Source organism: Eptatretus burgeri, chromosome 3, assembly GCF_056783735.1.
Source record: "Eptatretus burgeri isolate ZD-2024b chromosome 3, Ebu_testis_v1, whole genome shotgun sequence".
Classification (NCBI taxonomy): Eukaryota; Metazoa; Chordata; class Myxini; order Myxiniformes; family Myxinidae; genus Eptatretus; species Eptatretus burgeri.
Window position 1 is genome coordinate 26,152,542 of NC_140963.1, and position 24,943 is coordinate 26,177,484.

Sequence of the window (24,943 nt, forward strand, 5' to 3'; positions counted from 1 at the left end):
ATCGCTGGACTTGGTATTCCAACGCTGGCGGTGTGGCAAAGGAGATTGACCATGTCCTCATTGATGGTCGCTGGAGGATGATCCAGAACTGCAGGGTCTACCGGAGTGCTCAGCTCCTCAATACTGACCGCAGGCTTGTTGTAGCAACTCTAAAGCTGCACCTTAAAACCTGGAGAATGGTACCATCCCAGCCGAGGCTGGATGTTGGCAAGCTCAGGGATGAGAGAGTAGCTGAGGAGTTTGCGAACAGGCTGAGTGGACACTTGGGGGGTCTGGGTGCTTGGGGGGTCCTGAAGAGTTGTGGAGTGCCTTCAAGACCACCATCCTTGATGTTGCCGGTGGATGTCTTGGAACTCACCGCAGGGCAAAGAAGCATTTTGTCTCTCAAGGGACACTGGATACCATTGACCAGAGTCGCAGGGCCAGGCTGAATGGCAGAGCTGAGGTGTTCAGGGAGCTGAGGCGTAAAACTGCACGTGCACTGAGGGTGGACAAGGAGGCCTATGTGCGAGGAATCTGTGAGGGGGTAGAGCATCACCTGTGGACAGGTGATTCTCGTCCCGCTTACAGGGGAATTCGCGCATTGCGTTCATCCAAGCCCATCCCTCGGAGCACTGCAGTTCGAGCAGAGAGTGGTAGGCTCTTGACAGAGGAGTCTGATGTGAAGGCCTGCTGGGCCGGTTACTTTGAGCGGTTGTACCGGGGTGATCTCCCAGCTGTCGAGTTGGACATCAAGGGTGTTACAATCCCTGTTGCTGACCCTCGAATCAACTGTGGTCCACCTTCGCTTGTGGAAACACGGGCTGCGGCGAACCAGTTGAAATGGGGCAAAGCTCCAGGGATCTGTGGCATCCATGCTGAACTTCTCAAGGCTCGTGGAAATGCTGCACTCGTCTCGTTGCATGCAGTTTTGTGCTCTGCCTGGAACACAGGCATCATCCCAACTGATTGGAAGAGGGGCCTTGTTGTTCCTCTCTGGAAAGGGAAGGGTGATCGCCAAGACTGCAACAAATACCGAGGGGTGACGCTGCTCTCAGTGCTGGGCAAGGTCTTTGATCGGATAATTCTTGATAGAGTTCACCACCATCTGCTTGAGCACCAGCGTCCAGAGCTGTCAGGCTTTACACCAAAGAGGTCAACGATTTACTGTATCCTTACTCTTCGTGTCCTCACCAAACGCAGACGAGAGTTTTGGCAGTTCTGCTCCCAGCCTATGTTGATCTCTGTAAAGCGTTCGATTCAGTGAATCGGGATGTCCTCTGGAGGATTCGTGGTCTTCGTGGGGTGCCACCAAAACTGATCGATCTGATATCTGAGCTCTACTCTGGTACTGAGAGTGCTGTGAAGTGTGGTGGTACCATCTCTGACTTATTTCCAGTTGTTGCTGGAGCTCGTCAGGGGTGTATACTGGCCCCCACACTTTTCAGCACTTGTATGGACTGGATTTTAGGGAGGATGTCGGAGAGATCAAGCTGCGGTGCATCGTTTGGGAATGTCAAGATCTCTGACCTTGATTTCACAGATGATGTAGTCATCTTTGCGGAGACTTTAGATGTCCTTTTGGGGGTGCTGAATGAAGAGTCAGAGCCGCTGGGATTACAGGTTTCTTGGGTCAAAACTAAGATCCAGGCTTTCGGTGACATCTTGGATGCTGCTGTCCTGTCTGTGTCTGTTTGTGGTGAGGATGTTGAGGTCGTGGAGAGATTCACTTACCTTGGCAGTGATATTCATGTCTCTGCTGGCTGTGAGTCAGAGGTCAATAGATGTCTGGGTCGGGCCTGAGGAGTCATGGATTCACTGGATCATGGGGTGTGGCGCTGCCAGTACCTGTGCGGGAGGACGAAAGTCCGAGTCTTCAGGTCCTTAGTACTTCCAGTCTTGCTCTATGGATGCGAGACTTGGACTCTGACCAAGGATCTGAGATGGAGACTTAATTCCTTTGGTACCAGGTCTCTTCGGAGAATCTTTGGCGATCGCTGGTCGGATTTTGTGTCCAACGAGCGGTTGCTGAGAGAGACTAGGATGAGATTTGAGATGAGATGAGATACGAAGGCCCCTGGAGTACCGGCGGAAAGTGGACGGTGCGACGCGCTATTCTGTCACATGCTCCCATACCTGACCTGACCTGTCTGAAGTGCTGATGGCACCTGAATCTGTAGTTTAGCTTGTCTGGTATAGCTGTGGAGCCAGGAAATGCTTCAGACTGTGCACCTTTTGGCAGAACAATCTCACATTCACGGAGATGTGTCACTGCAAAGCTGATGAAGACTGCACCAACACTGTATATTGAGATCAGCTACTGGAAGAAGATTCAGATGAAGATGATTAACTCATCATGTTATTATGACATTGGTACCACTGAAATTTATTGCATTATGTTTACCTCGAAGCCTGGTGTTGGCTTGGTGGTTAAGGTGGCTGGCTTGGGACCTAAGAGTTCCTGAGTTTGAACCCTTTTTTACCATTGAATTAACACCAGGTGGGGTTGACTCGGTCTGTCATCCTTCCGAGGTCAGAAAAATGAGTACCAGTGTACTTACCTTGGCAGTGATATTTATGCCTCTGCTGGCTGTGGGTCAGAGATCAATAGACGTCTGGGTCGGGCCTGGAGAGTCATGGATTCACTGGATCATGGGGCGTGGGGCTGCTGGTACCTGTGCGGGAGGACGAAAGTTCAAGTCTTCAGGTCCTTGGTGCTTCCAGTCTTGCTCTATGGATGTGAGACTTGGACTCTGACCAAGGATCTGAGATGGAGACTTAATTCCTTTGGTACCGTCTCTTTGGAGAATCCTTGGCTATCGCCGGTTGGACTTTGTGTCCAACGAGTGGTTGCTGAGAGAGACTCAAATGAGATTTGTTACCTGCATAGTCCGTGAGCATCAGCTGTGGCTGTATGGACATGTGGCTCGTTTTTCTGATGCTGATCCTGCTCACCAGATTCTCTCAGCGAGGGAGTCTCGTGAGTGGAGGAGGCCAATGGGCCGACCACGTGCCTCGTGGTTGCAGCAGCTTGATCGGCATCTCAAGGAGATGGGGATGGGCCAGGCATCTGCCTGGGGGATGGCCAAATGGAGGCCCCTGGAGTACCGGCGGAAAGTGGATGCAGTGACGCGCTGCTCTGCCACATGCTCCCATACCTGACCAGACCTGTACTGAATAATAACCATTTGGGTAACCTGCATCGGAGCGACAACCGGTCCAACGCTTTACTCCTTGCCAATGAAACTGCCTCGTCAGCCCTATGTGCCTTAATGGCACAAAATGAATGGTATTATTATTTATTATTATGTATACCCAGAAATATGAATTTGGACAGATAAAACGTTGTCTTGCTTATTCTGGTAGTTGAGATATTGCAAAAATTGTGTTGAAATGGTGGCCATTTTGAAATTCAAGATGGCTGTCATCAGGGATTATTGAAAAAAATAGAACCAACCCGAGTTTTGCAGTTTAGGGTTACGGGGGTTAAAAAATAATATTGGTTCCAAGAATGTAGCAAAAATAAGGACACCATTCCATAATGACCTGCACGAATACCCCTCAGCACCCACCCTCCAAGCATCAACCTTCCCCCTCAAAACATCCTTCCCCTCCCAAGCACTCACTCCCCTTCCCAAGTATCCTTCCCCAAGCTTCCGTCTCCTGCAAGCATCACTCCCCCATCCCCCCCCAAGCATTCCACCTCCAGCATACCTCCATTCTCCAAGCATCCTCCCCATTTCCTCCTCCCCATGCTTCCTCCCCAATGTCCTTCGTAATATTTTCTGTCGCTGCACCCTCTTGACCAAGGTCATGTGTTGACCCAGGTGAACTCCTGCTTCCACTCTTGAGCCAGGTCAACTCCTGCCAAAGGATCTTAATTTCTTGCAGTACTCTGACTAAACACCAGTTAGAAAAGACAAAATTATTACCTTCATTGGACAGACAGCACCATGGTGCCAGAATATTCCCTGGTCCTCTTCCTCTTTTCCTGCTGGTAGAGCATTCAAGACACTGATACATTGAAGGAAACTTGTGCCCCAATGTTCCAATTGTTGTTGAACATTTTGTTATGACAGACTTAGTTCAGCTCCACTTTCTGAGTTGTAAGTGTACTGTTCTTACAGAAGCCTATTCCTCACCTCCTCAGCCTATTTGTGACGTTATTTTTTGGTACTTGCTGCTCGGATTAGGCATTCGCTGATAGCTGTCCATCTCTACGCCGAGAGGAAGAAAAAGAGGACGGATACTGGTAACACAAGCGTTTATCCTGACCCGTCAGCTTTGTCGGTAATGTGTTCACTCAAGGTTGCAGGGATGGGTGCTTCACGCTCTGCACTTCACTGTCAGCTTTGAGCTTTGCGATCCTTTTACTGAGCGTGACCTGAATGTTTCTTTGGTACGGATACTCTTCGCCCCCACTCTCCACAGCACCAACTTTCACACTCTATTAGTTTCGTCGGAACATTTAATTGCACTGAAAACTTATTTTTTTTCCAACATACTTGCAAGTTGGTTGTCCCATCAAACAGGTCTGTTTCAATCAATGGATTCATTCCATTCCTTGCTTTCCAATTTGTAGCAAACTCTGACGAGAGGGATATATGTGATCTGAATCCCTGAATTTGCCTTTTTTTGATTGTTTTCTGTGCTTTATTTCTTTAGGGTACATATACATTGATTTGCCTGTAATCTAGATTGTCTGACTTGCTTAAAAAAAAAAAAAAAATTGAACTTATTTGTTACGCCTGAATAATTGGGTTTTTTGGGGGGTTCGTTGGGCCCTGATTTTGAATGTTTAATCAATTATGATTGTGTGAATTGGTCGTTTACCATTAGCCATTGTTGGAATGGAAATCGCAAGTCAGCGATAAAGTATCTCATCGCTCAGATATCCAAGCATCCAAAGTCTTTACAAATACTGAGGAATGACTGCGCTCAGATTTATAACATGATAGAAATTGTTACCTTTCCTTGGTACAGAGGTTTGGGCTCATGAAAGAGCTTTTCATAAAACACGATTTTAGTTTCACGAACATCAGAAAACATTGAAGATTTGGGGGGAGGGGAAAAGGGAGGGGATAGCATTCAGAGGGAAGGAAATGTAGGTATGGGGCTTGGGAAAACGCTGGAAGAAAGATGCCACAAAAGCTACAACACAGACTTGGTATTCAACATATTTGCTGGTAAGTGTATAGTATGAAAGTATGGAAAACCAAAGTGAAACTGAGTGCAGTTACGGAGGTGTGAAGACTGTGACAAATGAGTGAAAGTGGGCAGACATTGTTTTTTACTTCCAGTTCCGGGTTCCTCCATGCATAGGTCGAATCTGCAGCTGCTTCTTCCACCTCAATCAAAGCTGTTTTCCAAAATTGATCCGTCATGTTTTTAAGCTGTGAAGCCGCTTCAATATTTGACTATTTTCATCCGTCCGGCCATCAAAAATGAAGAAGAGCAACCTTTCTAACTCGTGATGTTTCTATGAAAAATGGACCCTTTAGTCCACTGAGACACCTTCGACCTTTAAAGACCCAAAATACCCAGAGGACCCAAAATAACCCAAAAGACCCACAAGTACCCGAGGACCTAAAATACCTGATGTACCTGGATGACCCAAAGTGTCCGAGATACCAAAACACCCAGGTGACCCAAAAGGACCCTGAGGGCCAAAAAGAGACCCCTAAGACCATTTATAAGACTACTATAAATGGATGAGGTGTGTGTGTGATGTTTTTTGTTGAGTTCTACTGGAGCATTCTGATGTGGAATGAATGTGACACACCAAAATAATGATCTCCTGAATTGATCAACTACAAAGAACCCAGAAGAATTTCCATGTTTTAAATGCATGCCATGTTAAGGTGTCGATGGCAGCTTGATAGGTCCTTCCATGGCATGGCATTCTATTTACAAAATAACTAACAAAAATAATGATAACATTGAAACAAACCATATATTAATTAATACAAATAATATTCACAAACCACAATGATAGTAGTATCATTTAGCAAGAATAATAACGGATGTATCATCTCTGCCTTGGCCCAAGCCCACCTGGGCTTGGTGAAAGGCAAACCAATGCTCAAGCTGTACAGCAGGCAGGTATGCAACAAGGCCAATGAAGTCCAATGAAAATTTGGTCTAATGGACTAATGGACCCACTAGTAATTCTCAAGGGTTCTAAAGGGTAATTCTAAAGGGTTCTGAAGGTTCATTCTAATGGGTTCTTAAGGGTAGTTCTAATGGGGGTACAAAAGGTAATTCTAAAGAGTTCTAAAAGGCAATTCGAGTCAGTTATAATAGGTGTAAAGGGTAATTCGAAACGGTTCTTCTGATGGGTTCTAAAGGGTTTCGGTCGTTTCTCGGCTTTGCCTATTTCGTTTTAAAAATGCCAAACTGAACCACTTCCTTCGGACATGGGTGCGATTTTTCTGTTATATTTTTTTTTATCCCTGTGTTGCTGTTTGTGTTTTCATCCCATTTTCCGTGTTAAATCATACCTTGTGCTGTGCTGTCGAATTTGTTTTCGTGTAGCTCAGGCCTACTCCTTGGATCGCCAGCGAGCAAAATTATCTTTGTTTTGAGGTTGTTTCTTGTTCGCTTCTTTTTTTTTAACCCTAAATTTTGTCATTTCTCTCTCTTCAACGCTCTCCTCTTCTGTATCCATCTTGTCCACCCCCTGCACCCTGTTTATCCTCCCCTTCCCCTCTTTCCTCCTCACATTCATTTTTTGTCCAAGTCTCCTTATATTTTGTCCTTCAACCCCTCTGTTTGTGTTTTCCCCCTCTCTCTCTCCTGTTCCTTTTAGTTTATTACATCCTAATTCATTCAGTGCTCTCGTTCTTCCATGAGCCTTGACTTTGTATCCAAAAAAAACTTGAGAAGAGAATCACAGATGAGGTTCACCACAGCATGTGTTCTGCCTTATGAGTCGACGGGGGACTGCATCGCTGACAGTACTCACTGTGCTGTCAAAGTTTGGAAGGGCTTATGCTCTGAACCTAAAACAAGGGTCATATCATTTCAATCGACATTTATCATGCCTTTTGTACTGTCTGAAAACCATGTCATAAACAAGACCACACAAAATAAGATGGCTAACTTCAAGCCTAGTTTTAATTAAACATAATTTGCCATACCAAGTCTTTCTTGGTACTTCCCAGTTGCTCATGGGATAAAACATCTTTATCTACAGCATTATGAAAGATTTCCTACACCCTGATCTAAATCAATAGCTTTCCACTTGACCTCCTTGATGCTGTAGAGATTGCATTGCATTTTCGCATCAGGAAGGAGACTCCAATTGAATACCGTAAGCTGATTGGCAGACGAATGGTCTTCCAAACTCTTTTAGCATATATCCATTGCTCATACAAACGAGAGTTCAGAGAACTCATTACCCCCATGTAGTGTTCAAGAATATACTTCAATTGAAATTTAAAAAAAAATGATTTTAAAGATCGTTTAAAAAAAATTCTGGAAGTTTAGCACGATTGAAGCAGTCTTACACACCACCCTTATACACTACCTTATTTAGCACGTATACGTACTGCAAAGCTGGAGGTTCTTGGAAGTTATGAGGTGATTTGTGTTCCACAGTGTTTTAAGTATTTTAGAATTAAATTTAAATTAAAAAAATAATGTTAAAAAGTCGTATAAATCAATGAATTCCGGAATTTCCTGCCGTGTTTCCCACTGTTGACGCCGTGTCTTTTACACCACCCTATCTAATACATTAAATTAGTTATTTGTGCCTGTTGTATTTGTCCATTATGACATCCTTAAAAACAAACTTTCCTGTTTGGAATGATTTTCAATTTTGTTTGACAGCCAGACAGGTGGACAGAGTTTAAAAAAAACAAACAAAAAAAACAACCTCATCCTCTGCCCATGTGCTGTCGGAACGAATTCAGAGCCAAAGTACTGTTATTATCTCCTCTCTGCACATGTGTGGTCAGGATGAATTCAGGGCCAAAGTATTATTCAATTACAGGTTTGTTTTTTAATTCATATTTTGATTCGTGTTGAAAATATAACATTCAATTTAAATAAAGTTATTCCTTGATCATAAACTGACGTTTGTCAACAGACGGACAGACAAACATGAACCAATTGCTTAACCCTGCTTTTCGCTTCGCGTCTGCGGGGTAAAAAAGAGGCATGTTCAAGGTGGGTAATTATGAGAAAACCAAATTGGTGACTGATGATCAGAAAGACTCTGAGCTATTTGTTGATTATTATCATCTCCAGAACCATCATGACATTCTGCAGAAAACTTATTGCCCCTTAATTAATGATATATGTTTTGGAAACATTTTATCTTTTTTGTCTATCAGGATGTTATCGGTCACTTTTCTTGAAGGTTGAAGGCAAACGAATTTTTTTTTTATTCCATTGTTAATTGACCTGTTTGATTTTCATCTCGACATAATCAATGTTTGTGCTTGTGTTGATACCATACCTTTAATTTAGCACACTGATTCTGATCCTCCACCATTCCCAAACTCCAAGCTGTGTGATGGAGGCTCTGTTGCGGAGCTGGTCAAGGGGCAGTTGGCATTAGGAGAGAGAATGGCTGAACCTCTCATCGGCTACATCTTGCATGGTGCCCTGCATGTCTGTAACACACCAAGGAATTGCACAAAACACTCAAAAAATGATAATTCACTGTCAAACCGCTAAAAAAAAAGAGGAAACATGTCTTCATGAATACTCACTACTTCCTCGTTTATTTAAATCTGCATTGCTGACAATTCATACAGATTGACAAGGCTGTATTCTCCAAATGCAGAGCTATTGTTTTACGTTTGTTGAGTTATTTGTGATCACATCTCTTTGTTGGTTATTAGGGATCTCTAAAGACTGGTAATGTTGAGTCAAACCTTGAAGTTAACCATTTTATTTCAGTATCAGCTTCACCTAAACTGTTGCTTTTTGAAGGTATTTTAATCTTTTTATTTTTTTTTTGCTTCCTGGTGAAGTCTTGTTTTAGAATTACAGCAAATGCTTATTGTATGCCCATGTGTTTTGTTTTTGGATTAATTACACATGCTTGTTGTATGACTCGATACATTTTGGTCCTTTGGGTCAGGATGTATGTGTATTTGTGTGACAAACTTTGTCAGACCATCTATTTTGGTCTTTGAGCTGAAGTGCATGTGCTTCGCTTTGTTGTAATGTTTCAAAAAAATTTCGATAATAATTGTATTTCTCAGACAGAGAAACAAGTGTCCAAGACTGAAATTTTCAAAATGCTGGTGTGAACACTGCCCCCATCATGACTGCTGTTGTATTTAAGTTTTTTGAAAAATAACACTCTCTCTTTAAATAGCTGGAAACTTGATAATGGCATTATGTTTGCACTTTGTAGACAAATATGGCCAAGATGAAAAAGATCTCTCTTGGCTCTATCCCTCCCAGGTTTCTGCAGGGTGCACATGTTCTGCCTGTAACCTTCTTTTTAAACTCCCAAAATCCAGGTTCACTCCTCACCTCCACTCATTCGTTCCTCTTTTCTCTCACTTGTGGAACCAACTTCCCCAGTCTGTTCAGTCCCAGTCTTCCCTCCAGGGCTTCGAGACAGCTGCTCAACACTGCTTCTGGTCATCCCCCATTTATACTCGTGGTCTCTTCTACCCCAAATGACCTAACCCCTTTCACAAGCACTTTTCATCTCTCATTGGTGAATTATCTTGTGTGCAGCTTGTTCACCCCCATGTGGCCTTCTCATCCCTCCCCTTAATCTCACTCTCACTTCTACTCTGCTGTTGGTGTTTCCCCCTTTGCATTTTGTTCCCTTCTATTCTGATCTAGTTCTTCCACAAACCTCGATCATGTACACACAAAATAAAAAAAATTCACAGATGACATGTGAACACCTGGTTCTGCAAATTTGTTTTCTGCGTCGGAGCTGCTGTCTGCACTGCAACCACACTCTCAGATGGCAAGCGGTGTAACCTGATGTGAAGGAACCTCTAAGAAGAGCAGACAACTTGGTACGCACAGTTTAGGCAGGAATGTGTCATTCTTTTCAAGGTGTTGGAGATCTCACCTATGCTCTTTGTGAAAGACACTGTGGGAACCTTATCATCCACCAACTAATGCTAGCAATTAAGTCCCCAGCTTGAAGTCCACCTGAAGGACATCCCACTTATTGATGTGCGACACCCTACCTGCGGAGCATCAATCCAACGGTGTGTATCCGTGCTGGGAATCAAACCCAAACAACACAGCCGAAACGTGTGTGCTACTTCTGCAACAGCATGTCCGACAATAATGCCGTATTACCAAACCACTTACACTGCTTGTTTTGTATTTAATATTTTTCTCTCTTTCCTACATCTTTTTTCTCATATCGTATATTTATGCATCTTTTTTTGTTGTTACCTATATCTATCCCCTTCTCCATTTTTTTTTTTTTACTTTTTATTAACCTCCGCCATCGAAGATTGGAGGTTACTGTTTTCACCCCTTTCTGTTTGTTTGTTTGTTTTTGTTTGTGAACAGTATTATGGAAAAACTCCTTGACTGATTTCGACGAAACTTGGTGGGGGGATGAGGAATGGTCCAAGGATCATGCCGTTAGATTTTGACTTGGTCCAAAATCCAATATGGCCGCTATGGCGGCGGCCATTTTGAAAAAATATTTGATTTTTTTTCATTTCTACATGTTTTAAGTGATTTCCACAGCCCCCCACCCCCCCCCCCAAAAAAAAAATTGTTCGAGAAAAAAAAAAAATTTGCAACTTTTTTTTAAACAAAATTTCCATTTTTTTTTTTGCATTTCTACATGTTATAAGTGATTTCCAACAAAAAAATGCCAAAATTATAATTGCGGCTGATTTTGGAACTTCAGGTGGATATACCCACGTAAAATCAATTTCTGTCTCAAGGAATCTAGTTATGACGAATGAATTGAGTATGTAAAAGTTAAAAGTAAAAGGGAAAGTTGCAAACTATAACTCTGTGAGCACTGTTGACGTCAAATTGAATGAATAGGATATCAGGTTCACTTGAGTGACCGAGCAGTATTGGCGGCGGAGGTTTTGCACTCCACCGAGTGCTCCCCCTCTAGTTTATACATGTTACATTATATTTTCAGATACAAAATATATCGCATCTCTCTTCACCTGATATTGCATCACTCATTTATTCACATAGGTTGGTGTTCAATACAAGACATTCTTGGGAAAAATGGCAGGGGCATAGAAAAGGCCCCTTTATATGTTACGTGACATGTGGCAAACTCTAGAAAAGAAGGGACATTGCATGGATTGTGGAAAATGCCAGATGATAGAATATAAGGCACATTCAAAAAAATATATATATACATATATATATATATATATATATATATATATATATATATATATATATATATATATATATATATATATATATATATATATATATATATCATGTGCACGCTGGATTGCCCTTTTGGTCTTCGGAGGAACCAAGTAATGCTGTAGAAAAGTTCATATAAAGGGGCGCCATTTTAAAACAAATCAATCACATACATGCACATTATATTATGTGTTTTTGTTTTCAAGGTACACAAAAAACTTTACGTACTGACGGGTTTTAACCTTTATATGTTGGGCGCCTCTTCGGATGAACTTTTTGAGAGCATTACTTGGTTCCTCCTAAGACCACAAGGGGGTAGTCCAGCATGCACATAAGATTTTTTTGAATGTCCCTTATTTTCTATCATCTGGCATTTTCCACAAGCCATGGAATGTCTCTTCTTTTCTATTGTCTGGCATTTTCCACAAGCCATGGAATGTCTCTTCTTTTCTATTGTTTGGCATTTTCCACAAGCCATGGAATGTCTCTTCTTTTCTATTGTTTGGCATTTCATGCGAGCCGTGCAATGTCCCTTCTTTTATAAAGTTTGCCACATGGCACGTACCATATAAAGGGGCCTTCCCCCCTTTCTCCCCCCAAGAACAGCTTTTGAGATATGAGCTCCAACACATTCCAGGTAGCTGGACAGACAGACAGACAGACAGACAGACACCAACATTGATTTTGAGGGTTTTCGTTAAAAACTCAAGAATGCGGAATGGGCGTTGCTGAAATTCGGAACTCATTACCTCGACGTACAAAAGATTTAATTCTGAAATTTGCAGCCGATTTAGTCCAGTACAAGCCGAGAAAGGAATTTTCAGTCCCCGTGTTGAAGTTGCATATCAAGGGAGGGGTACGTTGCGCCTCCGTTGATAAGTGTGTATGCTTTGTTCATGTTCTCTGTGCATATGCGCACAGTATGTGTATATATGTTAAAGTCTATTTCAATTGTTTCATGAACAGACCGAAATAATTATCCTTTATATATGTTAACTATGCTCTCTTTCTCCAACCCTTCTGATCCAATCATACGTTCACCTACAGGCTCTGCAGCACCTCCACAGTCATGGCGTCATACACCGTGACATCAAAGGTAGCAACATCCTTCTTAGCAGCCAAGGAGCTGTCAAGTTAGTGGATTTTGGTGAGTCAATCAGTCAGTCTCTCATATACGCATCGTTCAGTATAATGAAATGAGACTCCTCTTGTGATTGTGTGCATGCTCTGCATAGCATGCTAATTTCACCACAACCATTCTGAACCTCTCACAATTTGATGTAATATTTTTGATGCCAAGCAATCTATTCATTGAACCATTTATCTTGTTTATTTTGTCTGACATTACTGGCAGCAGTCTAATGAGTTGCAGTTTAAATGCATGAGAATATTTTGCTTTTTAATTTCTTCTGCAGTATAACTTTTCAGGTGCATTAAGGACTACTAATTTTTGTAAACTTTGAAGATCACACAATATCTTTTGCAAAAGGCAATGGTTTACACTGAGCACATGAATGGATCAAGCACGTGATTTATTGTCTGACATCGTTCGGACTTTTGTGATAATCACTGCGACACCTCCTGGAGCATCATGGACTGTAAATTAAATTGTATAATGCAATAAAACTTATAAACTTATAAGCACCAACCAACATTGCTTTAATCTTTAATTATTATTTTTACGTAATAAAAATAATGATCTGCAAATGCCGTTAATTTACGTTATTCAATATATCACAACAGGAGTGTCAGCACAACCGAGTGGTGCACGAGTGCAGAGGAACACAGCAGTCGGCACACCATTTTGGATGGCTCCAGAGGTATGGACTCCTATTCGGTATGGCCTTCATCTAATCACAATATTACACTCAGAGAGCTTATAAATGGAATATTGCTCATGGGAAAACCCATTTTATAAACCCTCTTCAAAAAAATCGGATAAAATATTTGAAATAGATGTTTTAGAGCTCGCACTTAATGTTTGCTCTAGATGAACTAGAGCAGCACTCGGTAGAGCGCATACCTCCGCAAGGCTGAACAGTTTACGGTTTGTATCCCACTGATAGGCCGGATCTGCATACGGGCCTTAAGCAAAATCTAATCGGCTTGTTCTTGTCACCTACACAACTCATCCACCATGTTTTGCCATAATCCATCCACAACTTTTTGAAATATCGTGCTATGTATGATTTTGGTTCCCCATTTCTCCTTAATGAAGAATCACTTTTAAAATTCTCATATCCGGATCTTTACCAAAATCGAATTGATTCGACCTTGTCACACACCCAACCCATCAACCAAATTTCTTCCGAATCTGTCCACAACTTTGAGATGTCCTGCTCACAGACAGACAAACAGGGGTGAAAGAATAACGTCCATCCACTTTGGTGGTGGAGGTAAATATCGTATTTAGTGCATCTTGTAATGAAAGAATATGAAAATGAACGAATTAATTCAGTTGTGAAGTGCAGACTTGGTTATGAAAAATAGTACTTGATGAGATGTACCTGTCTTGTGTAGGTGATAGCATGTGAGCAGCAACCAGAATACAGCTACGACAACCGCTGTGACGTGTGGTCTCTTGGCATCACAGCGATTGAGCTCGGTGATGGTGATCCTCCACTCAGCCATCTGCATCCTATGAGGGCACTCTTTAAAATCCCACGGTGAGTAACGATTTGTAGCTGTGCTTTCTACAAATCTGCACGGACTGACTGATCTGCAATAACAACAAGGAAATCCAACACACGTGGAGGCCGTTCAGCACACCATGCTTGCGCGAACACCATACTAATTTATCTACACAAGATCCAAGGAAGAAAATGCAAAACAAATGTTTTGTTTTGTTTTTTGTAGTTTTTGTAGGTTTTTTTTCCTTTTCTTCCTCTCAGGGGAGGGGGCATGGGCTTGATTAAAAACACACAACATCAACCACACAACCCCCCTTGACAAGACCCCCACCAACAGCATTCCGTACACATGCACACAATCATCCATCAATGCTCAAACTACCAAAAAGTCCTATTACCATCCCCATACCCCTCTACCTCTATAACTTCCAGGTTCCTATCTAATTCTAATTTAAACTTTCTACTTTTTATGCTGCCACTACCTTTCCAGGGAGGTCATTCCATGTATTAACTACTCTCTGAGTAAAAGTCCCCTACCTTGCGACCGTCTTAACTCTCCTCTTCTTTACTCTCAAGCTATGGCTCCTGGTTCTATCACTGTCTACTCTGTTGAATAATTAATCTGCACTTATTTTATCAATACCTTTAATTATCTTAAATATCTCTATTATATCTCCTGGGAACCGCTTCCTTTGTCATGTATAAAGCCCCGTCTCCTTCAACCGCTCCTCATAGCTGAGTCTAGCTGGGCCCGGAATCAATCGAGTAGCCCTGCGCTGAACCCTTTCCACGGCATCGATGTCCTTCCTGAGTTGTGGTGACCAGAACTGCACACAGTATTCTAAATGTTGCCCTCACTAAATTCCTGTACAACATTAACACCACCTCTTTTGATTTATAAATGATCCCCCTCCAAATACAACCTAAAACCCCGATTCACTTTACCTATCGCTGCCTTGCACTGTGCTGCCTGCTTACCTCCCATATCAATCACCACCCCCAGGTTCTTCTCCTATGTAACATGCTCCAAAATTAGATTATTTGCATCATACATTAGCCACACAGGCTCCAAAATACTCTGAAATAAAAATACTCTATTAAAATACTCTATTAAAAATCCCCATATTATTTCGAAGGTTTTTCCAAAATTTCACTTATTTTCAAAATCATCATTGATTTTTGTGTACACTCGCACAAGGATATGTCTGTTGTCATGGTATAGATTATATTAAACAGGATATCACAACTTCAAAACCACCTTTACAGCATCGTATTCTTCAATGTGTCTGCAAAAAACCATACCTTGAAGGACCAAAAGATAGTCCTGAATGTCATTGCCGAGGCTGGAAGATGGATTGTTTGCACGTGTCCCACATGTGACATGTCTCTGACAGTCTGGATTTTCCTTTGAGATTTTCAGTCATATGAGTTCTCGTATCTCAAAATTACCAGATCGTAAGAGCCTGGTGTTGGCTTAGCGGCTCGGGTGGTGGCTTGGGATCCGAGGGTCCTGAGTTCGAGCCCCGTTGGACACTCAATTGACACCAGGGGGTTGACTCAGCCTGTCATCCTTCTGAGGTGGGCGAAATGAGCATCAGTATACTGGTAATAGGGGCACTGCATCAGCGGCATAGCTGCGCTCCTAACCAATGATGCAACCAGCAGCCAAAAAGGCATCACACGAAGGGAACCAGATAGTCGTCACCAAAACTTTGTGAGTTGAGAGTTGTCATGAATTGTGATTATTTTTCTTGGCGACCAATTATTCATGATGCACCTCCAATCATAAACACTTCATTTAAGGTTTGAAGAAGTAAATCCATGATTCATCATTTGTGAAAATGCTTTTCGGGGGCTCGCAGGATAGCCAAGGCACTCGAGGTACATACGCTCAGCTCTAATCTGTCGAGCCTGGGTTTGAATCCAGATCCAGCTATAAACTGTCATCCCGGTGTTTCACAGGCAGGGGTGATTCATCAATGTGTGTGCCGTCTCTGGATGGACATTAAACTGGGCGTACTGTCTGCTGGCATTAGTTGGTGGATGTTAAAGATCCCACAGTGTCTTTTGCGAAGAGGAGGAGAGTTATCACCAGAGCTCTGAACAAATTCAAAATTCCTGCCCTAACTACTGCTGGGAAGGCAATGGCAAACCACCCAGTATAACCCTTGCCAAGAAACTGATTTCAGCAGCACCGACATGCCTGGTGTTGGCTTCGTGGTTATGGTGGCGGCTTGGGATCCTTGGGTCCTGAGTTCAAGCCCCGTTGGGCCGCTGAATTAAAATACACCAGGAGGTTGACTCAGCTTGTCATCCTTCCGAGGTCGGCAAAATGAGCACCAGTGTACTGGTAAGGGGGACACTGCATCAGCAGCATAGCCGCGTCCCAACCAATGATGCAACCAGCAGCCACAGGCTGCACTCGATAAAGAGAGAGCAGCACCGACACTCTTCAACATAGTATGATACATCAGAATCAGAATAACGCTCTTCAGAGTTTGATTATATTTTTTAAACTTCTGCTCCATTGCTGACATTTGTCAATTAAGCAAAAACAATGTTGAAAAGGTTGAATGGTTCGGTGGATGTATAGACTGTAGTTTTCTATCTGTCGATACCATGCATGGTGTTGGCTCATGCTTGGTGGTTAGGGTGGCACGCTTGGGATCTTCGGGTCCTGAGTTGAAGCCCCGTCAGCCGCTGAATTAATACCAGGTGGGGTTGACTCAGCCTGTCATCCTTCCAAGGTTGGCAAAATGAGTTCCAGTGAACTGGTAATATAGACTGGTGAAAATAGTGATTTACCCACCACAAATTGCAATAGTAATCATTCATGTTTTTTTTTCCACTCCAAATATGTTGTAGAATGACATGCTAAAAGTCACCTAAAATCAGAGCATTGGAACATTTCCATTTTGACCTCAGTTTGATGCAGCATTTTCCCACAAATATCATCAAATAAAATTTTGGGGTAGGGTCTAGATTTATGGGAATATTGTGAAAAATTCAAAACTTATCCCTAATATAGAGGTATCAACAGATTCATAATGAAAATACATTTCTAACAATACCATATGTAATGGTATTGACCGAAGATTAGTGTTTTTCGAGTTGATGTTTGGAGAATCTGACCAAAATAGTTATTTTTGGATGTATGACCATTTCAGATTTAATTCCCCAGTAAAGATAACTGAATGGTCTATTTACTTTTTTCCTATGTTATTGTGGTTGCCATATAAGATACAATAAATGTACTAATGATTGAAAGGGGCTGAGGGCTGTTCAATTAAATATGCATAGGGGAGAGAGAATCAGAAGGGTGTGGGGGTAGGGCAAAAGTATATCCAGGGGATAGGTGAGAATTCTGAAAAGGTTCTCGCTCACCTAAAAGTTTGGAACATCTTTATTTACAATTCTAATCATGTTTTTGTTTCTGTCAGGTTGAAGTAATCTATTAAAGATGGACAAGTGTGTCTTCTGTTAGGAACGTCTATTGAGTGGACAAAAAACTGCAACGTTAGGTACCAAAGGATGTGAAGGCATTGCAAAAGTTAATGCATTGCGGTCTCGCAGTACAAGTACAGTTCTTGGACAACTTGTGCATGTCAAGTGTAGAAAAGACTTCTGTTCTCCAAAGTGTATAGCTCGTGCCAGCAGGAAGCGAGAATGTGACTCTGTTTCTTTCAGTAATACACCAAGTACACGCCAATCCACAGGAAATACATTTATTTATAAAGATAACTGCATATTCTGTGAGCATCCAGATATATTCCATGGCAAGGTAAAAAGTCATAAACTTATTCCAGTCAGATCAATGGATTTTCAAGATAAAATTAAGAAGTGTTGTAATGAACACAAGGATTTGTGGTCAGAAATTGTGAATGGTAGACTTGAGTTTGCACAAGATTTGCATGCTGCAGATGCAGTATACCACAACCTTTGCAGCACAAATTTTAGAACAGAAAATCAGGTACCACAACAGTTCATGGCAGATGATAAAATCCAACCGAAACTATTTAAGCAGGGTAGACCTCCTGATTCGGTAAGGGAAGATGCTTTTAATCAGGTGGCCATGTATTTGGAGGTCTATGATGAGGAACAAATCTCAATACAGGATCTTATTAACAAAATGGAAGAGATATTGATTGAGACTGGAATTGAAGCATATGGATTTCCCTACATGAAACATCGACTTGAGAAACATTTTGGAGACAAGATAACTATCACTGAGATTAGTGGAAAAGAAAATGTGGTTGCATTTCGACATAAAGCATCTTCTATCATCCATGACTTCTACTCCAAACCCAAGAAGTATGACCATGATGAAGAGAAATTAAGAATTATAGAAACTGCAGCCAAACTTATTAAAAGTGATGTAAAATTAGTGAAGCAGCCACAGGAATTTTATCCAAGCTCAATTGAAATATCTTCTACTGACAAGGCTATGTCATCAATGGTAAGATGGTGCCTGTGGACATTAACTTGAAGCCTGCACCTGAAAATCTTCTGGAAGCCTTCAACTGCAATTACAGAACTAACTGTAGTACACAGAGATGCTCATGTAGAAAATTTGGCCTAGAGTGTTCTCCAGCATGCGGAGATTGTAAAGGCCTACACTGGTCTAACGCAATCCTGCCTGATCCAGAAAGTGATGCTGAGGATATATTATAATGTGTAATTTGTGACTTTTTTTTCCAAGGTGTTGTTTAGAAGTGACTTACTTGAAGTAGTTTAAAATATTTATTTTTCTTCATTCGACATACATGTCAGCTCTTGATAGCACTATAAAATAGTGATTGTTATGTAGTTTTAACAAATAGTGTAGTACTAGTTTACTAGTTACATGTAGTATTGAAAAGAAAATGGCTACCCTGGAATTGGACTGTTAAGATTCACATGTACATATTACAAAACGTGTTGTATATTTGCTTTTAGTAGCTTAGTACTTCTGGCTATAATAGCTTTTTAAGTTTGGTGTTTTTGCTATTTTAAATTCCATAGCAATAAATGGAGATAAAGTATAACATATCAGCACCCAGGAGGATTCCAAACTTCTGAGCATATGCTAATTGTCTGATTTCTTTTATAGGAATATTGATTAGTGAAATTCCAGTAACAAAATAATTGTTTTATTTGTATAATGATTCATCATAGTATTTTATTTATGTTGGTAACTTTATATTCTGTAAATATATTCTGTAAATATTCTGGAACCTGAAAACTGGTATGGAGTAATGATCCATGTTGAAACTTGCCATTTTAAATCATCACTTTATGCAGAAGTAAATTGCTATTTAAGATGTTCTATCAGATACATTTCAAACTTCTGGAATAAGATTTTGTAAGCTTCACTATGACAGGGGGAAATTTTGCAAAATCTGAGATTTTACACATTTGAAGGTGCCAAGATATGCAGAAGGTCATAAGAAATGTACTGTTTCGAGGAATTGTTCTATTCTTATGTATTATGATATATAGCAAACAAAAATGCATTTTCAACCATTTTGGACAACATATACAATCATACATGTAACCCATTTCTAAGAAATGAGCTATAAAAATGGAAAAAAATAGCCTGTGTTTGGATAAAAAAAAACATGCTTTGTAAGCAACTATATCCATAGGACCCATAGCAAAGTATACATTTTCTGAAAGCACAGACACTTGGGCATTATATAACATTAAGATTGTTTATCTTATTAAAACTGGGTTCAATTTCTGATATAAGCTTTCTCCTCATTTCGGACCACAGTGTACACAATACCATGCTACAAGCGGATATCTCACCAACTAAATTACATATTGGAAAAATTTAAAAACTGTGACAGTCAGAAAACATGTATTGAGATATTCAGACCAATTGCGGACCGACTTTGGAAATTAAAAAATTGCGAATTTAAAAATGTCAACATATCTATCTATAATTCCAGCAATCTGTGTGTGTGTGTGTGTGTGTGTGTGTGTGTGTGTGTGTGTGTGTGTGTGTGTGTGTGTGTGTGTGTGTGTGTGTGTGTGTGTGTGTGTGTGTGTGTGTGTGTGTGTGTGTGTGTGTGTGTGTGTGTGTGCGACTGCTGTTTCTGGACAACCACTGGTCCGATCTTATTGAAACTTGCCAGGTATATTGCTGGGGACCTGAGGGCGTGTCTTTTCAAGGTTTGATATTAATCGGACAAGTGCCTCCCAAGTTATGGCCATTTATTTACCAACCAAGGACAAGACACGTTGTTGCGTGGGCGTGGCCGATGGGGAAGGGAACCTCAGCCGCGCTCCCCATTATGGGTTACAACGTACGGGCTTCCGGAGAGTGATGACTTCGTGTATTCTAATAATTTCTCGATTTCTTATGCGCATTTATAGATAAACACAATGCTCCAACGCGTTTTTCCTTTATAATAGGAAATCAGTTCTTCACAAGATAACATTAGCTGGTATTGTATTAAGAACCTGCTTACAAATCAGTCGAATGTTGACAGATCATGTAAAGCTTCCGTAAAACTGTTCTAATTGTTTTCACGAGCAAGATGACAGTTCTGCATTTTGTATTGATCCTATTGTCTGTTTGAATTTTTCAATTTATTTATAAATGTTAAAACACTGAAGGCTCCTAAAAATGTTTCAAGATAGGTGGAGAAAGAAAGAGGAAAATCTCTCCAAAAATTAACAACTCCAAGATAGGGACGAATTAATGGTGCCTTGGGCCCCGAGCGGTAACCATAGATATACATTAAATAGATACGACGTGCCTATCTTGACAGTACAGCGAGCCACGGCCATGTGGCTCTGACATCAGCATGATTATCACACAGTTCTCCAGCCATCCTGGCGAAGCTAGCCTGATGCCAGTAATACCATGGAGAATCGCAAAAAGTGGGTCCAGGAAAAAAGTTGCATCAACCCTTAACTACTGGATCCAATGCTACATAATTTGCAGATCATATCTTTCATATGTATTCAATGACATTTCAGACATCAACGACGAATTTGCTGGGTTTTACAATGAATTTGAGAATGTCAGTATTCTCCAACACTCATTTTGACATCCATGAGCAATAGACATTTTCATCAAATACAAGTCAGGATACATGATCCGTTCAAGAAACATTTTCAAGTTAGAGTGTAACTTTATTTTGATCGAATCGGAAGACATCATAATGAGCACACAATATCCAGATGGGAGACATTTTTTCATGACCATAAAATATACAGTCAAAGCTCATTGTATATCAAAACCGCTTGCGGCGAGCTCTCAGATGTAATGAAACAATTACGAAGACCAGGTATCGGTTTCATGCAATAGTAGTTTCCTTCTGAGAAATTTGGAATAATACAGCGAACAATTGCTTATAACTGATAACGAACCTCATTTCAGGCCACAGACATTTCACCTCATTGAATGACTGACCCATAAGTATAATGTTTTGAGTTGGTTCATTGCGGAGAGCTTTTTTCAGTACGTCCGCAATCTGTAGGGATGAGAAGTGATGTACACGGATCTTGTAGAAGATTCTCACGATGATGTGGATCAGATCTACTGAATGGTTATCGATCCTGACACGTGTTCGTTTCTCATGTGCATCATTCAACAACTTCTCCCCACCGATGGTGACTACCACTTGCGATAACAGTCACGCTCTGTTCAAGGTGGCCTCGCTAACTACTCACAAGCTAGACATAGAACGCGAGACACGTTCCGCCACTATCACTACCTTTATAACTGTCGTCGACGGCACAAAAATCCCACCTCGATTCTTGAAGCTCAGTGATATGTAAGACGATGACGACTGTGGGTTTGTGCTGCGATGCTGGCCCTTTAGGCCTGAGTCGACGTAGTAGTAGTAGGTTGGGAGAAAGACATCATTTGAGCTCAGCACTCAAGATATGACATCTGCACGAATACTTTTCTAACAGTAAACCCAGATATGTAGAGGAGATTGTTATCGACGACGAGACCGTGCTTGGACGGCTCTACATTCCCTCCAGATTGATCAACTTTTATCAATCAAGACAGGCCCTGTTTTCTTCCAGGGATGGTATAGTTAAAGCAAATGATTGCAAAACATTGGCTTCTGTGGCTCTTCCTACGCTTTTTCAGTTGCCATGTTTAGCTAGGTGAGCACTGTGTGATGTCATGACGAGATTACTTCCATGTTGACCGCCAATAACCTCATCCCCTCACCTCCATTAATTCTTCTCCATGGTGGCAGCACGACCATGGGCCCTCCTACTCGCCTTCCCATCCTGCATTTATAGACATCAGTGAGCTAAGTCACAGTGCACTCTGCGAAGTATGCATCAGGTAAAAGTCAGGTCAGGTCTTGATCTCAGGTTATGTTGTTATTACTCCACGTGTGTGAAACGAAAAGCGGGATTAAGTAATTGGTTCACTTGGTCTGTTTGTCTGCACGTCAGTCTATGTTCGAGATCCACCAACAGCCCCCTTCTGGGAAAACTACCAAAATCACAAATCACTGCTCACCTTCACTCTTTCATTCCTCTTTTTTCCCGCCTTTGGAATAAACTCCCACACTTTCTTAAATCCCATTCTTCCCTCCAGTCCTTCAAAACAGCTGTTCACCACTACCTCTTATCTTCCCCCCAGCCAAATCCTCGATCTTTTCTACCCCCATTAATCCACCCCAAATCCACCTCCGTCAAATTCCCTGCTTTCCTTCCTGAAAGTCCCTGTAATGTCCATCTTGTATACCCCGTGTTCCCCGTCCCATCACTCCCCCTTCCACAGATCTCCTAATATCTCTGTTCCTCACTGTTTTGTCCTACCCATGCCCCTCTTATCTCATGCCCCCCTTGCTGTGCATTGTGTGTTTGCTCTCATACAAGCCTCGACTAGGTATACAAAAAAAAAAAACTACTTAATTTCAATTGAGTGTTTTATTTTAAAGACTGTAGAACATGAGCCAGAACACAAACCTCCTGTTTAGCAGTACTTTGGCTCTGAATATGGCAAATTGTACAGGATCTCGTCCCGATTGCACATGCGCAGAGTAAAGTCATTGTTCTTTTTTTACTCCGTCTGCCTGTCTGGCAGTCACACAAAATTGGAAATTATTCCAAGCAGGGAAGTTACTGTTTTTATGGATGTCGTAAAGGACACATGCAACAGGCATAAAGAGCTGATGTAACGTGTTAAATAAGGTGGTGTGAATGAGGCTGCAACAACAGCTGTAAACTTCTGAAGAAATGGTTTGTTTTGTTTTTTCCAACAACCTTCAAAGCTTTCATTTTATTTCAATTAAATGACATATATATATATATATATATATATATATATATATATATATATATATATATATATATATATATATATATATGCCTGGTGTTGGCGCAGTGGTTAGGGCAGCGGCTTGGGATCCAAAAGGTCCTGAGTTCAAGCCCCGTTGGTCCACTGAATAAATACACCAGGGGGTTGACTCAGCCTGTCATCCTTCCGAGGTCGGCGAAATGAGTACCAGTGTACTGGGCCGGTGTATACCCTGGTTAAAATAGGTATACCATATCCCTGTGTCATAAGAGGCGACCAGGGTTGTGTCAGGAAGGGCATCCGGCGTAAAACATGTGCCAAATCACTATGCGGATCATATGGATGATCCGCTGTGGCGACCCCGAATGGGAGCAGCCGAAAGAAGAAGAAGAAGAAGATATATATATATATATATATATATATATATATATATATATATATATATATATATATATATATATATATATATATATATATATATATATATATATATATATATATATATATATATATATATCCTGGTGTTGGCGCAGTGGTAAGGGCAGCGGCTTGGGATCCAAAAGGTCCTGAGTTCAAGCCCCGTTGGGCCACTGAATTAATACACCAGGGGTTGACTCAGCCTGTCATCCTTCCGAGGTTGGTGAATTGAGTACCAGTATTCTGGGCCGGCGTATACCCCGGTTAAAATAGGTGTACCATATCCCTGTGTCGTAAGAGGCGACCAGGGTTGCGTCAGGAAGGGCATCCGGCGTAAAACATGTGCCAAATCACTATGCGGATCATCCGGATGATCCGCTGTGGCGACCCCGAATGGGAGTAGCCGAAAGAAGAAGAAGAAGATATATATGTCGAGATCATGTTCCACCGTTGATTGAAATCTAGCAATGTCCACACTGATCATGGTAGAGAAGAGCCTTTTAATTCACATCAAAAGAGTACATGACAAAGTGAGACAGAGACAACCTGCAGTATCCCAGCTCAGTCGAACTCTCTCTTTCCCGCAAGCAGTTTGGTTTACTTTATATGTACTTTTCCTGCTCATCTGTTTTCATGATTTCCCCAACTTCCATCAGATTTATATTTCCTTTCTTAGATATCGTATTCTTTGAAAGTAACAACACCCCAGCAAATATTCTCTCCTGGCCTGACAAAGCATTGATCTTTTCACAAGCAAGAAGATCTGTTATTGGTCAGGCAGATCTTTATCACAATGTATATTATCTTCTCATTCTACTGCAAGATGTTCCCTTTTGAACTATACCAAAAGAGTGCTGATTTATGATTGGGCTTCTCCGAGCTCAAGGCTCAAAGAATGTTGTTCCAAGGGCCAACAAGAAAGCCAGATGTTCAGCTGCACGACAAAGAGAGAGAGAGAGATCGCCTACTTGCTTTGACCACCAACAGTCAAAAACTGTAGCTTACTGAGAGCATTTTAAATGCTTTGGCTTCCTCAATTAAATGCTACATTCAATTTAAGAAAAGGTAATCCTACTAAAAATGGCTGCTCTCATCTTGGGAGCTGTTCAACAGCTCCATATATATATATATATATATATATATATATATATATATATATATATATATATATATATATATATATATATATATATATATATATATATATATATATATATATATATATATATATATATATATATATATATATATATATATATATATATATATATATATATATATATATATATATATATATATATATATATATATA

At 41.1% G+C, this 24,943-nt stretch overlaps 1 protein-coding gene across 1 annotated transcript in view; it reads left to right on the top strand.

Moving 5' to 3' along the window:
- MYO3A (myosin IIIA) overlaps window positions 1–24,943 on the top strand; it is a 229,865-nt gene that overhangs the window by 37,119 nt on the left and 167,803 nt on the right. The window contains exons 7-10 of the mRNA XM_085872728.1: window positions 8,491–8,595; window positions 12,373–12,472; window positions 13,069–13,145; window positions 13,846–13,991. Of these exons, the coding sequence (XP_085728854.1) occupies window positions 8,491–8,595; window positions 12,373–12,472; window positions 13,069–13,145; window positions 13,846–13,991 (428 nt within the window). The remainder of the gene's footprint in view (window positions 1–8,490; window positions 8,596–12,372; window positions 12,473–13,068; window positions 13,146–13,845; window positions 13,992–24,943) is intronic.